The 13931-nt window shown below is 34.2% G+C and overlaps 1 protein-coding gene across 1 annotated transcript; it reads left to right on the top strand.

The window, feature by feature from the left end:
• The first annotated feature begins 338 nt into the window (after positions 1 to 338).
• On the top strand, positions 339 to 3827 carry LOC115979588 (pentatricopeptide repeat-containing protein At2g13600-like). Its single transcript, XM_031101642.1, has 2 exons — positions 339 to 739; positions 1199 to 3827. The coding sequence occupies exon 2, from the start codon at positions 1456 to 1458 to the stop codon at positions 3475 to 3477; it is 2022 nt and encodes a 673-aa protein (XP_030957502.1). The 5' UTR covers positions 339 to 739; positions 1199 to 1455; the 3' UTR covers positions 3478 to 3827.
• Positions 3828 to 13931: the final 10104 nt, after the last annotated feature.

The raw sequence follows: 13931 nt of genomic DNA, 5'->3' as shown, positions 1-13931 counted from the left end.
ATATAATTATTGATCTTTAATTTTTTGAAAATTTTGCAAGTATAGAGAATATAAAAAGAAAATGTTATTCTATGGTGGATTTATCGAAATTCATATCTAATAAAAATATTTTGAGTAAAGTTATAATCATTGGTTACAACCAAGTCTGTAACCAAACTTTGTTCTATTATTTATGAGGCAATACTCCCTCACAATTAAATTAAATTGGAAAATATGAGAAATGGGCACCAAGGACCATGGAAATATGATCCTCTCCGTTTCAAATTTATCTATTATACAGTTCAATTTTTTATATTTTAGATCTAGCAATATACATATTGCCATATCATTTATTAGATTTGTAAAACAAAAGCTGAATCATTTTTGCACCAAACCGCATAATGTTGGTCCAATTCCAAGACCACACTCAACGCTGAGTTAGGCCCTGGCCGATCGCTTTCGGTCAGCTATTGTAATATTGATGCAGTCGGTTAAATCAGTTCGTGTTAATCAATTGGGCGGCCTTTTGAACAAGTCGAGAAACACATGATGACATGAATGATATGGTCCTCTAGGAGAATTGAGTAAATTCTCAACGAACACAATCCATGCGAGAAGAAAGACTCGCCGGTTTGCCGCGCCGCCACAACTGTCAGCGACGCCGCCACTGACCCACGCATCACGCACCCCACTTCCGATACCGGCTGCTGCAAGCCTGCAACCTCCAACCTCCATCCCGAATCCCAATCTGCCTTGTCAAGTATTTTTTTTTTTCTCTCCTTCTACCTTATAAGTTATAACTTAACAACGATTTTGATATGATTTTTCTCTCTCTCCACTCCATTCGTTTATAATGTTTATGAATCTGTCATCTGGAAATCTGTGATTGTGTTTGGGAGTATCCGAGACTGTTATTTGTTTTTGCAACTGCTGAGTGTTTGAGACAGTGAGATGTGAGTTGTGATTTGTGAATAAAGTTATAATTATTGGCCCATTGGGTAATAGTGTGTTTGGGGCAATGGGTGAGTGATACATTATATGATAAAAATGTCACACAAATTTAACAAATTAAAATTGAGACTTGCCCACATTGCTAACTCATAATGCTATAACTAATATTTTTCATGTCCGTGTGAAGTGAAGAATGAAAGTAGCACGTTTTAGTGGGAATAGACTTAAGTCAATGAGTAAATGATTTTCTTGAACTTCTTTCAATCAGGGAAAACGGTGCGATTGATTTCTCTGTTTCTTTTGCCGATGCATATACCGACAAGGTGACAAGCGCACTTAATGTTACTGAAGCATTCATTTCTAGGAACCTAGAAATAGAGTCTCTGGTGGAAGAGTTTCAAGTTCTTCACAACCCTTTGTCAATCTCCACAAGCCCCTCACAACTACATAGTTTCTACCAACATTTCTATAACTAAGTACTGCAAAAATGGCCAGCTCGACTTTGCTCGGAACCTGTTCGATGAAATGCCTAGACGACCTGTTGTCTCATGGAACATGATGATATCAGGTTACTCCAAATGGTGGCAATACTATGAAGCTCTGAAACTAACTTCCATTATGCACAGTAGTAATATAAAGCTCAATGAGACCACTTTTTCGACTACATTAAGTGTATGTGCGCGTTCCCGGTCAGTTTGTGAGGGAGAAGAGCTACATTGTCTAGTTTTGAAATCTGGGTTTGAGAGATTTGAGCTTGTGGGTAGTGCATTGTTGTACCTTTATGCAAGTTGTATTGATATTGAAGGAGCCAAACGGGTGTTTGATGAGTTGCACGGTGAAAATGAGTTGTTGTGGAGTTTGATGCTTGTGGGGTATGTGCAATGTAACTTGATGAGCGAGGCTTTGGATGTGTTTAATAAGATGCCACCTTGGGATGTTGTGGCACGGACTACGTTGATTTCTGGGTATGCGTGGAGCGAGGGTGGGTGTGAATGGGCTTTAGAGTTGTTTAGGAGGATGAGGGGCAGTGGTGAGGTGAAGCCTAATGAGTTTACTTTGGATTGTGTTATAAGGGCTTGTGGAAGACTAGGAAGCCTAAGAGAAGGGAGGATTGCTCATGGGCTTTTGATAAAATATGGATTTGAATTTGATAACTTGGTTGCTAGTGCATTAATTGAATTATATTGTGATTGTGAATCTATTGATGAGGCCAAGAGAGTTTATGATTGGATGGGAGACCCAGGTTTAAATGCTTCATATTCACTTATTGGAGGGCTTATATTTATGGGTAGGATTGTAGATGCTGAGTTTATTTTTGGTAGGCTAGTTGAAAAGAATCCAGTATCATATAATTTGATGATTAAAGGTTATGCAATGAGCGGCCAAGTCGAGGAATCTGAGAAACTGCTTAATAGAATGGCGGAAAGAACTATAATTTCTTTTACTACCATGATTTCTGCGTATTCCAGGAATGGAGAAATTGATAAAGCTTTGAAGCTGTTTGAAGAAACAAAAGGGGAAAGAAACCCAGTGACATGGAATTCAATGATGTCAGGTTATATTCAAAATCATCGACATGAAGAGGCTTTCAAACTATATGTGACTATGCACAGATTATCAATAGACCATACTAGATCAACTTTTTCTGCTCTTTTTCATGCCTGTACATGCCTTGGATCTCTTCAGCTAGGAGAATTACTTCACGCCCATGTGATCAAAACGCCATTTGAATCAAATGCTTATGTTGGAACATCTCTTGTAGATATGTACTCCAAATGTGGGGACATCTCCAATGCACAAAAATCATTTAGTAGCATCTCTTCACCCAATGTGGCAGCGGGGTCTGCTCTTATCAATGGATATGCACATCATGGGCTTGGCTCCAAAGCAATTTTACTCTTTGAGGAAATGTTAAAGCAAGGAGTTGTTCCCAATGGAGCTACCTTCGTGGGGATTCTGTCTGCTTGTGGTCGTGCTGGTCTAGTTGATGAAGGGATGAAATTTTTCCACTTAATGCAAAAAAGTTATGGAGTAACACCAGCTTTGGAACACAATGCATGTGTGGTGGATCTTCTTGGCCGTTCAGGCTATCTACAAGAAGCTGAGGAGTTCATAAAAGCAATGCCTGTTGAAGCAGATGGGGTTGTCTGGGGAGCTTTACTTAGTGCCTGTTGGTTCTGGACAAAAATGGAGTTGATTGGGAGAGTGGCTGAGAAGATCTTCAATTTGGATCCTAAGGCAGTATCTGCTCATGTTATTCTGTCTAACATGCATTTGATATTGGGCAAATGGGGAGAGAAGATGAATGTGAGGAAGAGATTAAGGAGTTTAGGCATAAAAAAGGCTTCTGGGTGTAGTTGGATTGAGTTGGAAAGCAACGTTCATGTGTTCTCTGTAGAAGATAGAACCCATCCTCATTGTAATGCCATTTATGCAACTTTGGAGCATTTAACGATAAATATAAATTCCCTTGTTCAATATGATTTTTATTTTGGTTTTAAATCAATAGTGGAGGCTGACTTCTTTAAAGCAAAATACCCTTATTGATAAAGGTCATGTTAGTTGTGTGATTCATTCTCCCATCTCATAAACAAGAGGAAGTGTGGGCCTTTTTTGTGATTAATCCGTGCTTTCTTATGGAAGCAACCGGTTTAACCATTTCATGGGAGTAGCACTACTTGCACAATCCAGTCCTAGAAAACTACAGTGGGTAAGGTGTGCCTTTTATAGATTACGGTATATACAGACTAGTGGATTGATTCTGTCTCCATTGTTTTTTATCTTGTCATTTTTGCTTCTCTCCTATGCATGTCATTCTCTCTCTATGTGATAGTTTCTTGTCATACGTATCTCTCCAACAGATACTGCTCTCAAAGAGAAGAATTATGCCATTAAAAGAGAAGGGAAAGATTATGTTCTTGCTGAAATCTAAAGAAAAAGAGTAACAAAATTTTCTGCTTTTGCTGTTAAAAAAAAAAAAAAAAAAAAAAAAGAAAAAAAAAAGGGAGAAGAAACATGATTGAAAAGGGAGAAAAATCTGGATTGGAACTTGCAGGTAAAATTGAAAAACACTCAAGAGGATTTTATTCTTGTATTCTTTATGTCCAAAACCAACTGTAGTAAATAAAGAAGTGTTCTTTAAATCTATGTGCTTCAGTTTATGTTTTTTTTCCTTGTTTGGAATCGAAGGTTGTCTTTAGGAATAATTAACAATCAAGGTTTACCTTGATTGGAAGTAGAATTGTAAGTCAATAGAAAATACATGATACCTCTAGTCTTTGATGTCAGTAGCTAGAAAAATTCACACCTACCAACATAGTGTTGGAATGTTGCAACATAGTTACATAGATGTTCTAGGTTTAGCAAAACCAAATGGGCGTTTTCTTTGGGCTTGTAATATAATGTCTCTAGAATGGAAGTACTTATCAGAAAAAAAGGACTCTTGAACGGAAGAAATAATAGAATTTTCCAATGCAACTTCAGTGAGAGTGACTATTATCATCAGGGACTGCATATATTTGGGATTTGGGCATTTAGGCTTCAGGGCATATTCATGTCTAAGGTCCAGATTAGAATCTGGCGGCCCTGTCCTAACCTATTGGGCATCCTGTTCACGTTAGTTGGACCTCTCTTATTGAAAATTGAGAATTGAACGTAGATTCTCTCAGACGCCCTTGTCTGGTTTGATGTTCCTTCTTTACCAAGCCTTTCATCTTCCATACCAAAGAACGATACTGCAAGTCTAGGGATGTAAACAAGCCAAGTGGCTTTGGCTTGGCTTGCCTCAATGAGGAACTACCAGAGCTCAGTCTCAGCTTGACCTTGATTTGAGCCTCAAGATCAGCTTGTGGGGTGCTCGATTGGGTTCACAAGTAGCTTGAACTCATGAAATTTTAGATTTGTCTGAATATCTTGAATCTGAAATGGTTGCTGGCCCAACATTGTGTCCAGTAGCAGCACCCCGAGAAACAAAGCTAATGGTACTTGATCCATGGTGGAAAACCAGCTTTCATGCTCATTAGCAGAGAATGACACGGGTTCATTTGTAAGGGAAACAAGGTTCCTTAGTTCTGAGTTTTATTCCAAGTCTTCTTGCACAGTATTTAGAGTGCGAGAGTGTGGATCAAGGCTTTTCAAGGTGCCATTCTTCTATTCATCTTCTTGATCAAGCAGGATGAAAGCTCCAAGTCTCCATCAATTTTTGAGCTGGACTTTTTACAAGGTGCCATTCCTCTATTCATCTTCTTTTCACACTTTTTAATATTTTTGATTTGCTTAGGCCCCCTTTTTTTTATTTTTTTTATTTTTAAATACATCTTTTATTTATTTTTCTTTTGAATGGAATGGAATTAAGTAACCTTGATTGGATGTTTTAAAATAAACGAATGAAAAAGAATGAAAATGAATGGAATGGAAGTAATCTTGTTTGTGAGCAACATGGAGGGAATGTAATGGAATTATTTTATGACAATATTACTATTAGGCTCCTATTTTAAAATAAAGAATTGAATATACAGGATTATTTTGGGAGTTTTAGTAAAAAAATTATTAAATCAAATTTCATTCCCTCCCATTCCTCCCAATTTCGGAGGGAATGAAAATTTGAGATTTTAAGGGAATAGAGAGGAATGAGTATTCCCTTCTACCCATTCCATTCCCTCCTACTTAAACTCCCAAACTAGGGAATGAGATTTCTATTTCCTCCATTAAAACTCCCAAACAAGGGAAGGGAAGAATATTCTAAAATTATTCTTTTCATTCATTTCCATTCCATTCCATTCCATTTCCTCCTCCCAAGCGGAGCCTAAAAGTTAAAACACGAAAGGTTGTACCGTATGTGTCTTAAAACTCTAAAAACTCTACAAAAATCAAATGTTAAACCTCTTCGTTCAACTCAAACCAGCAAAAGAAAATCCCTTCCCTCCATCCTTTCAATATTCATTCTAACTGCCATCTACTCTGTTCGTTCTCTGCGCCATTTCGTCTCTGCAACAGTATATTCTGAAGGTCAGCATACTTTTTTCGTCTTCGATATTGTTTTTGTTTTCTGAAATCTGCCATGCTTTTTTTTTTTTTTTTTTGGTTATGAACTAAGAAATATGAGTTAGTTTTGGGTATTCTGGTTGTGTGGGTTTTGATTTAGGTTTTTGGATTTTTGTCTCAAAGCCAGAATTTTTTTCCTTTGATTTGAGTATAATTAAGATTTATGTTTTGGGTTGGGTTTTAGGTTTTAGGTTTTTGGGTTAGATTTGTGTTTTGGGTTTTTGGGTTTCTATATCAAAGCTTTGTTTTTTCAATTTATATTATCTATTTGTCTTTTAATGTTGTGAATGATTTCAGGAATATAGGACTAACGTAGGACATCAACCTCAAGTTGAACGGTGGACCTGTCAAGGTAAAAGAAAGAACCTTTGTTTGGGTTTTTTAATGCTATAATCAAATTTCTTTTTAGAATTGACGCAAGATAACTAGAACAAAATTGAAATAACTAAAAAATAAAAGAATATGACTTAGGAGTCAGCACCTATGCTTTGCTTGGAGTCAGCATCAAGTAGGGAAACCACTAGAAGTCAGCATCAGACCAAAGAGAGACCAAACGACTATTTTTTTTTTCTACCATTCATCAAAATATCAACTATCTCCTCAAGGAGAACAATAAGTTGCTTATAAAAGATTGCTAAACCCTAGTTCTAATTGGTTAGGAAACCCTAATTGCCTTATTACAAAAATAACCTTGCTTCCAAATTAAAATACTAATAACCTAATAAACTATTAGGACCTAAAAGATAAAAATACAATTGACTTGCAAACATAAATAATACTAGATAATAATCTTCTTGCATCTTTCGCATCAGTTTTAATGCAATGACAAGCAAGTCCCTTCTACGGCAGGGTGAAGTAGGTAGTGGTTTAGCAGCCCCACTAGAGAAGTCATGACACTCAATGACAAAGTTTGAGTGAATACAAAGATCCTCCAGAAAACCACTAGAGGAAGTAAGGGATTCGAATGTCTTCTCTAAAAAAACAACCAGATTTGGGAAGGAAACATGAGCATAAGAAGAATACCAACCGAAGCTATTAAGCATAGAATTGTGAATGCCCTAGCACATCTAGCGATGAAGGCATGAGGGACGAAGAGAGAATGATGTGACAAAAGGGAGAGGAGAGAGAACGATAATTCGGCAATACCATTACCACAATTGTTGCTATCCATTTTCATGCTTGTGATCAATTGCCAATGACTTAAAATAGAGGAGAGAGAAAATTTTGGATTGTGGTAATGATATTGCAGAAATAGGTGAGTGGAGAGAGAGAAAAAATTGTGTTGTGGCAAATGTATTTATTATTTATTATATAATACCATTACTATAACAATTGATATTTTTAATACTTACTTATAGTTAATTTTTTTTAGTTTCTAAAATTGTAAGTTATATAGAGCAAAGAAGAACCATAATAGTAAACCAAAACTTACAACACAAAAGAGAGTGAAATAATATAAAGAGTAATTGTTAAAAATAATAAATACATTTACCATAATACAAATTCTTCTCTCTCCTCCTCCTTCAGTCATATTATTCTATCTTTTTTCTCCTAATTTTTTCTCATAAATTTGGCAACATCATTGCTGAATTTCGCCTCTCTCCTCACTCAGCTAAATAACTCCGAATAGTACACATATACAAATAAACTCCTATTTAACCAATATTTAGCCAAAAGACTCAAATTAAGTAACTCATGCTTGGTACTTATTTTCCTAAAATGCCTACTGATTGATGGATATGATCTATTGAAATGACTCTGTAGTGTGTAGAGAAAAAGATATGCTATTCGATCAATTTGTGTATTCCCTTCCAAACCAAAGGATCAAGATAGTTGGGTATTGCACTCGGTGCAATTATCCTCTCCTCAGTCACAAAATATTTTTATCACTTTCAATTTTTAACTTTCAGCTTTTTACTTACTTTTTTTATTCAATGGTTGAGATCCAATTTTCTTTTTTTAACTCTCAATTTTAGCTATTGAGAGCTTTTGCATTAAGTATTGTACTTGATCTTAATCTCAAACGAAATATAGGAAGTAGGTGGGTGGAACCCAATATGTTATCCCTAGTAAAAGATAAGATATTTGGCTATGGATCATTAACATATTAATTATGGTTGGCTACATGTATTCTTTTTCTCCATCTTATTTTATTTGCATTTAAATTTTCTATTACTTCCTTAATTGATAAGTCTTGTTTATTACTTCCATTAATTTTATTTTAGGTTTTCACCTACCTTTTTAATTCCCTTAACTAGCATCAACTCATTCTTTCTTTTCGAGCATTAACTGCTCCCATCTTTTCATCAATAGGAGTTATCCCTATTTTTAAGCGGTTTTCCTCATTTCAGGTCTTATATTTCTGTGTATTTCTACTTATCTTTCTTTCCTTGATTTAAGCCCAATAAGTTATTTGACTTGTTTTTATTGCAAACTATTAGCTCAATAAAATAACATGTCCATTTTTTTTTTAATTTCTACAAAATTTTGACTATACACTTGATAATTCACTTTCATATTTGCAAATTTCTTTTCTATAGTATGACTAAGGCATTGAATAATAATATAATTACTTTTTATTTTTGTTATTATTGTTATAAGTCTAAGAAACTCGCTAGAATTACAAGAAAAAAAAATACATAAATAAATAAATAAAATAAAATAACAAGAAGAGATATATAGTAAATGTTGATGAAAAGGATGAAAATGTCAATGAAAAATAATTTTGTGAGATGATGAATATGACTTAGATGGAATTAATTAGGCAAGATGATGAATGTGATGTGAATTCCAATTAGCTCAACTGGTAAAATCTCTAATAGTTGAATAAGAAATTTGGGATTCAATTCCCCCCTATACTAAAAACTTATTGATTCTTGGTCTGATGATAAAGAGCCCTCATTAAGAGTAGACGCTTAAGTTGAAACTCTCTCTAAAAAAAAAGACGTTGAACGTGATGAGAAAAATAAATATTATTTTGGCTTATATATCATTTATCACAGGGGCATGTTAACTTGATATATTTAGTTTTTTTTTTTTTTTTTTTTTTGAGAAGATGATATATATAGTTAAATTTACAATACGATTCACATTTTAATGATTAAGCTTTTACTTGCAAGTTTTTTATCCTTTGCGCTAGAGTTACCAAAACATTTTAGCAATTTCATTATGAGCACATGGACATTACTGATACCTTTTTCCCTTAAACCGTGAGTTTTCCCTTGTCTAGCACGACTTGAGCTTAACAAACAGAGCATGGCACTTCCTTTGGGTCATGGCAATGTTGATGTTGATTCGTTGAACCTAACGTGGAAGTTCCATGTGGGGTTGAAATTTTTTCCTCAGTCAATGTTTTTTAGGGCCTATCTTTTTGCTATGGTTGCAAATAAAAACAACCGCTTAAGGTTTTATTTTGTGTATATATATATATATGTTTGTTCTGTTTATACCCCTTAAACCAAATAGTTTAACCTAATATATTAGTCAAGTGATTACTTTGGTTAATTATTCAGATCTAGGTTAAATAATTATAAATCATATCATGCACAGTAGCGGAAAAATAAATAACACCACGATATAATGACCCAGGAAAACCGATAAAATGAACCGTTTAAAAGTATAAAAAACTGGTGAGGATTTGATCTAGCTATCCTTAAGGTAAAACAAATCCACTATAAGAGAATTGAAGTTTTTACAATCAGATTTAACCCTAAATTTATTGCTCCCTTAAGTAGTAATTTACTGACATGACCACGTGTAAGTTTCGAATCCATGGATTCCTTCTCTTATTGGATTTACTGCAACACAAGCATCCACACTTGTGAATTTGAGATCCCACTCAAAGATTTCAAATCACCCTCAGTTGTTGATCTTTGTAGCAGCAACTAGGTTCTACCAATACTTGATTATAGATTTTGCTCTAGTAGACGCTTGTGTAGTTTGAAGGTACAAAACATCTCAGATCTCACAAAGAGTAACATAAAAGTCTTCCAAAAGTCTCCAAAACTTTGTTAGGGTTTCCCTTTTATATGTGGACAAGTTAGATTGAAACCCTAAACATTTTTGTGGGCTTGGACCTAATTTAAAAATCTGCAGAATTTCTTTTTCTACAATTCTAAATCGATCGGGCCTAATTCTTGATCGATCGAGCTTGGCAAATTTTGACTCTTTTTTCTGTAGTCAGCTCGAACTTGAAGCTTGAAATATACATCTTTGAGCATTGTCTAACAAATAGACTAGACATGTTTTGTTCTTGGATGATTTTAAACATTTAATTCTAAATCTTTAGAACCTAACAATCTCTCCCTTTGGCAATATGTGACAAAACATACATACAAAATGAAATGCTCAAATCAAACACTAGCCTAAATACAAAGTATTGCCCTAATACAATTCTAACACAACTATAACTATTAGTTGCTAGTATAGACAACAACTGTTGAAAGAATTAACCTGTAAATTCTTGAAACATTGAAAAAAAACCATAAACGCATGTGTGGAAAATATAGCAAAAATCTAATAAATAAAAATTGAACTTCAATTCACAAAGCATAAAAGATAGATAGAATATTAAATGAATAAACATCAAATATATTATCATAGTCAATGAACCATCAATGTTTGTGAAACAAGAACAATAACACTAAACAAATATACATGAAAATACATCAAACACTATCATCAGCTCAAAACAACTCCCCCTAAGTACAAAAACTCTCTACTCCCCCTAAATACAAGCCCTAAAACCTACTTCCCCTTTTTGTTATGTATTGCCAAAGGCAACCATCAAGCATCAAAGGGTGGAGGAGGTGGAAATACACTCTTATACTCAGCAAAATCAGCTCTCAAGGCAGCCACCTCAGTAAATAACTTATCAAGAAGCTGTCCATGAGCTGCTTGAGTAGTCATAAAGGACTCCATCATGGCACGAAGTGAGAGAGGAGGGGTAACTGTAGGGTCAACAGCATCATCATCACCAGAAGGATCCACAGCAGTAGTAAGATCCACATGTATCTCCTTAGCAACAAGCATAGCACCAAAGGCAGGAGCTGTAGAAGAAGCTTCACCTTTTGATCTCTTTGAAGTCCCAATGCTTGGTTCAGCACTCTTCATCTGAGCTCATCGCTGTCTAAGAAAAGTGGCTTCTATAGGGGCAGTGGTATGAACTAACTCTAGAGGAAGAAAACCTAATAACCAGGAAAGAACAGCTTTTGTGCTTTACTCTTACTCCTATAAATATCAACAATAGTTTGAATGAAAAGAGAAGGAAAACACATAAATCCATTAGTGATGAGAGCATAAAGGAATGAACACCTATCTATAGGAACAATATGAACATGAGAGATAGGATAGATGTTATGGAAGGATATCCTTAAATAAAGATAGTTAAGCTCAGTAAACTCACATGAGTTTATTTGTGGTTTAGATCTCCAAGAAACTGACCTATCACAGAGCAAGGACATGATATCATCTACTGGAGGAAAATCAGTGTATGGATATGTGGGTTTACGAACTAAAGTAACTCCTAGAGCTTTAGAAACAGTTTGTTTAGAAATCCTAAACTCTGTACTACTAATTCAAGAAGTCAAATAATGACCACCTGTAACCTTAGAATAGATAGAGAGATTTGAATAAAACTCTCTAATCAAAGCAGCAGCAAGAGGATCAGACACATTACATAAGGAAACCCAATTCCTAGACACTAGATTCCTACGTATAGAAGGATCTAACTCATCTAAAACAATCTCTCTCTCTCTCCCCATAGAGACCTATACTAGGTTAAGGTCTCATATACTTCTTTAGTCTTAGCAGAAAGAAACCTAACCCTATTAACCAAGGGAGAGGCAGAAGAAGAAGAAGCAATGTTTCTATTTGCTTTGGTTTTGAATTTCCTACCAACCTTAGAAGCCATGTCTAAAGATTAAACAAAAGAAAAACATAAACCAAGGGCAGACTTCATCAAATTGAGTTAGAGATACATAACATGGAATTTTTGAAAAACTATATGATGCATGACACTAGTACACAGATGATGTATGATGTAATGCTCTAAAACAGTTCAATTTCATATCTATTTTAAAAATTGACCAAGAAAATTAGAAATTTATCAAAAACCCCAATTTTGATAAACCTAATTTTCAAAAATTCTTATATTGAGCAATTAATTGAACAACACAACAAGTATAAAACTTGTTAGAATCACTCAATTAAGCAATATCAAGAGTCAATTTTAACCAATTTAGCCCAATCGAACAAAATCTCCAAATCTCTCAAGAACACATAAACCCTAATTTCGATATTTTTGAAGAAATCACGAAAATTTTGAAATTAAAGCATGAGAAATATGATTATATGATGCATGAACAAAAACCCAATCCAACAAAATGGATCAAATTACTTAAAATCATAAAAAGCCCTAAATCTCTTTGATTCAAAAATTTTGAAAAATATTTATGAAAAATGCATGAATGCATGTAATTTAATCAAAAAGAAGGGGTAAAAGAGTCTTACTTTATGTTGAGGAAGAAAACCTTTGAAAGTTTGAGTCAAAAAAAGACAAAAAAATTTTTGAGTGAGAAGGGATTGAGAGAGGGATCAATGAAGAAGACAAAAACAAGAAGAACAATAGATCTGATTTCTATTTGTTTAAAAAAAACGAGTTTCGATCGGTTGGGAGGAATCAAGATAGGAATCCAAAAAAAATTAAAAACAGATCCGACTGATCGAGAGGAATTAAGACAACCTAAGAGTTTTAGCCTTACAACTGGATTTTTCTTTTTCTTTTCGATCGGTCGAGAAACAAGTTTGATTGATTGAATCCTGAAGAATCAGAATTTTTGAAAAATCTGGAAAATTTTCTACAGAAACATTTGTAAACCAGTTTTTATGATATGAGATGCATGTTCATGATTTCAAATGTTTACAAAAACAATCTTTCTAAAGAAAATTTCAATCCCAAGCAAATTTTATCAAACATTTCTTTCCTTATACACCCAAAATGTATTAAACATATCAAGATGCTAAATCTTGGATGGCCACAAAAATTAACACACAATCATATGTACAGAGTTTAACAAAGACTTGCTTGTGGTGTGTGCAACTAATAAGTGTATGAGATACCTAAAAGGTGATAAGTGGATGGAAAATAAGCACAATTTCTACATTATCAATCACATAAGTTTGAAAGTGACTATTACCTAAAGAGTTACATCATATAACTCTCACATCTCCTAGAAAATACGCTTGCAACCATGCAATTTTTTTTTGTTTGTTTGTTTATATCTTTTGCCTTTTCTTTTGAAGCATATTTTTCTTTGTTTTTCATTTTCTTTTTGCTTCTTTTATTTATTTTCATAGTAACACCTTAAATATCTTGCTTTGCAAGTGCTACACCTTACCGAGCACGGCTTTTATGATTTGCACAAAAGTGTTCATGATTGGTGAGTAACAGTGGTGGGATGGTTATTTATGCCTTTCTCCTAGAAATTTTTAGTCCTTACAATCAAAATAATGTGACTTTAAAATCATGAGCATTTGTTTAAAAACCATAAACAAACTCACACTATATAAGCATTATATAGCACAAACTAGCAAAGTGCAGAAAAATAAAACTCATCAAAGCTAAACAAGGTACACAGTCATGAAATGCAAATTTCATAAGCCAACCTCAATTACACATTCTGAAGATGCATAATACAAAAACCTTCCCTTTTTTTTTTTGATTATTTTTATTTATAAAAAAAAAAACTGAAAAACATTAAAAAAAAAAAAAAAAAAACAACACAATTTTGGTCACGAGAGATTGAAATAATTAACACAAGGACCATGTCAGATAGAGTCACTGAGGCTGAGTCTTTTGCATTCGAATGCTTTTAGATGCAAACTTGGAGTTGGGGTTTCTATTAGAATTAGCCCTAATCTCAGCTTCAATATTGGTATAAAGGTTAAGAACATTTACC

This window comes from Quercus lobata, chromosome 3 (assembly GCF_001633185.2).
Source record: "Quercus lobata isolate SW786 chromosome 3, ValleyOak3.0 Primary Assembly, whole genome shotgun sequence".
In the NCBI taxonomy this organism is placed as follows: Eukaryota; Viridiplantae; Streptophyta; class Magnoliopsida; order Fagales; family Fagaceae; genus Quercus; species Quercus lobata.
This window is presented reverse-complemented; position numbering and strand designations above follow the sequence as displayed.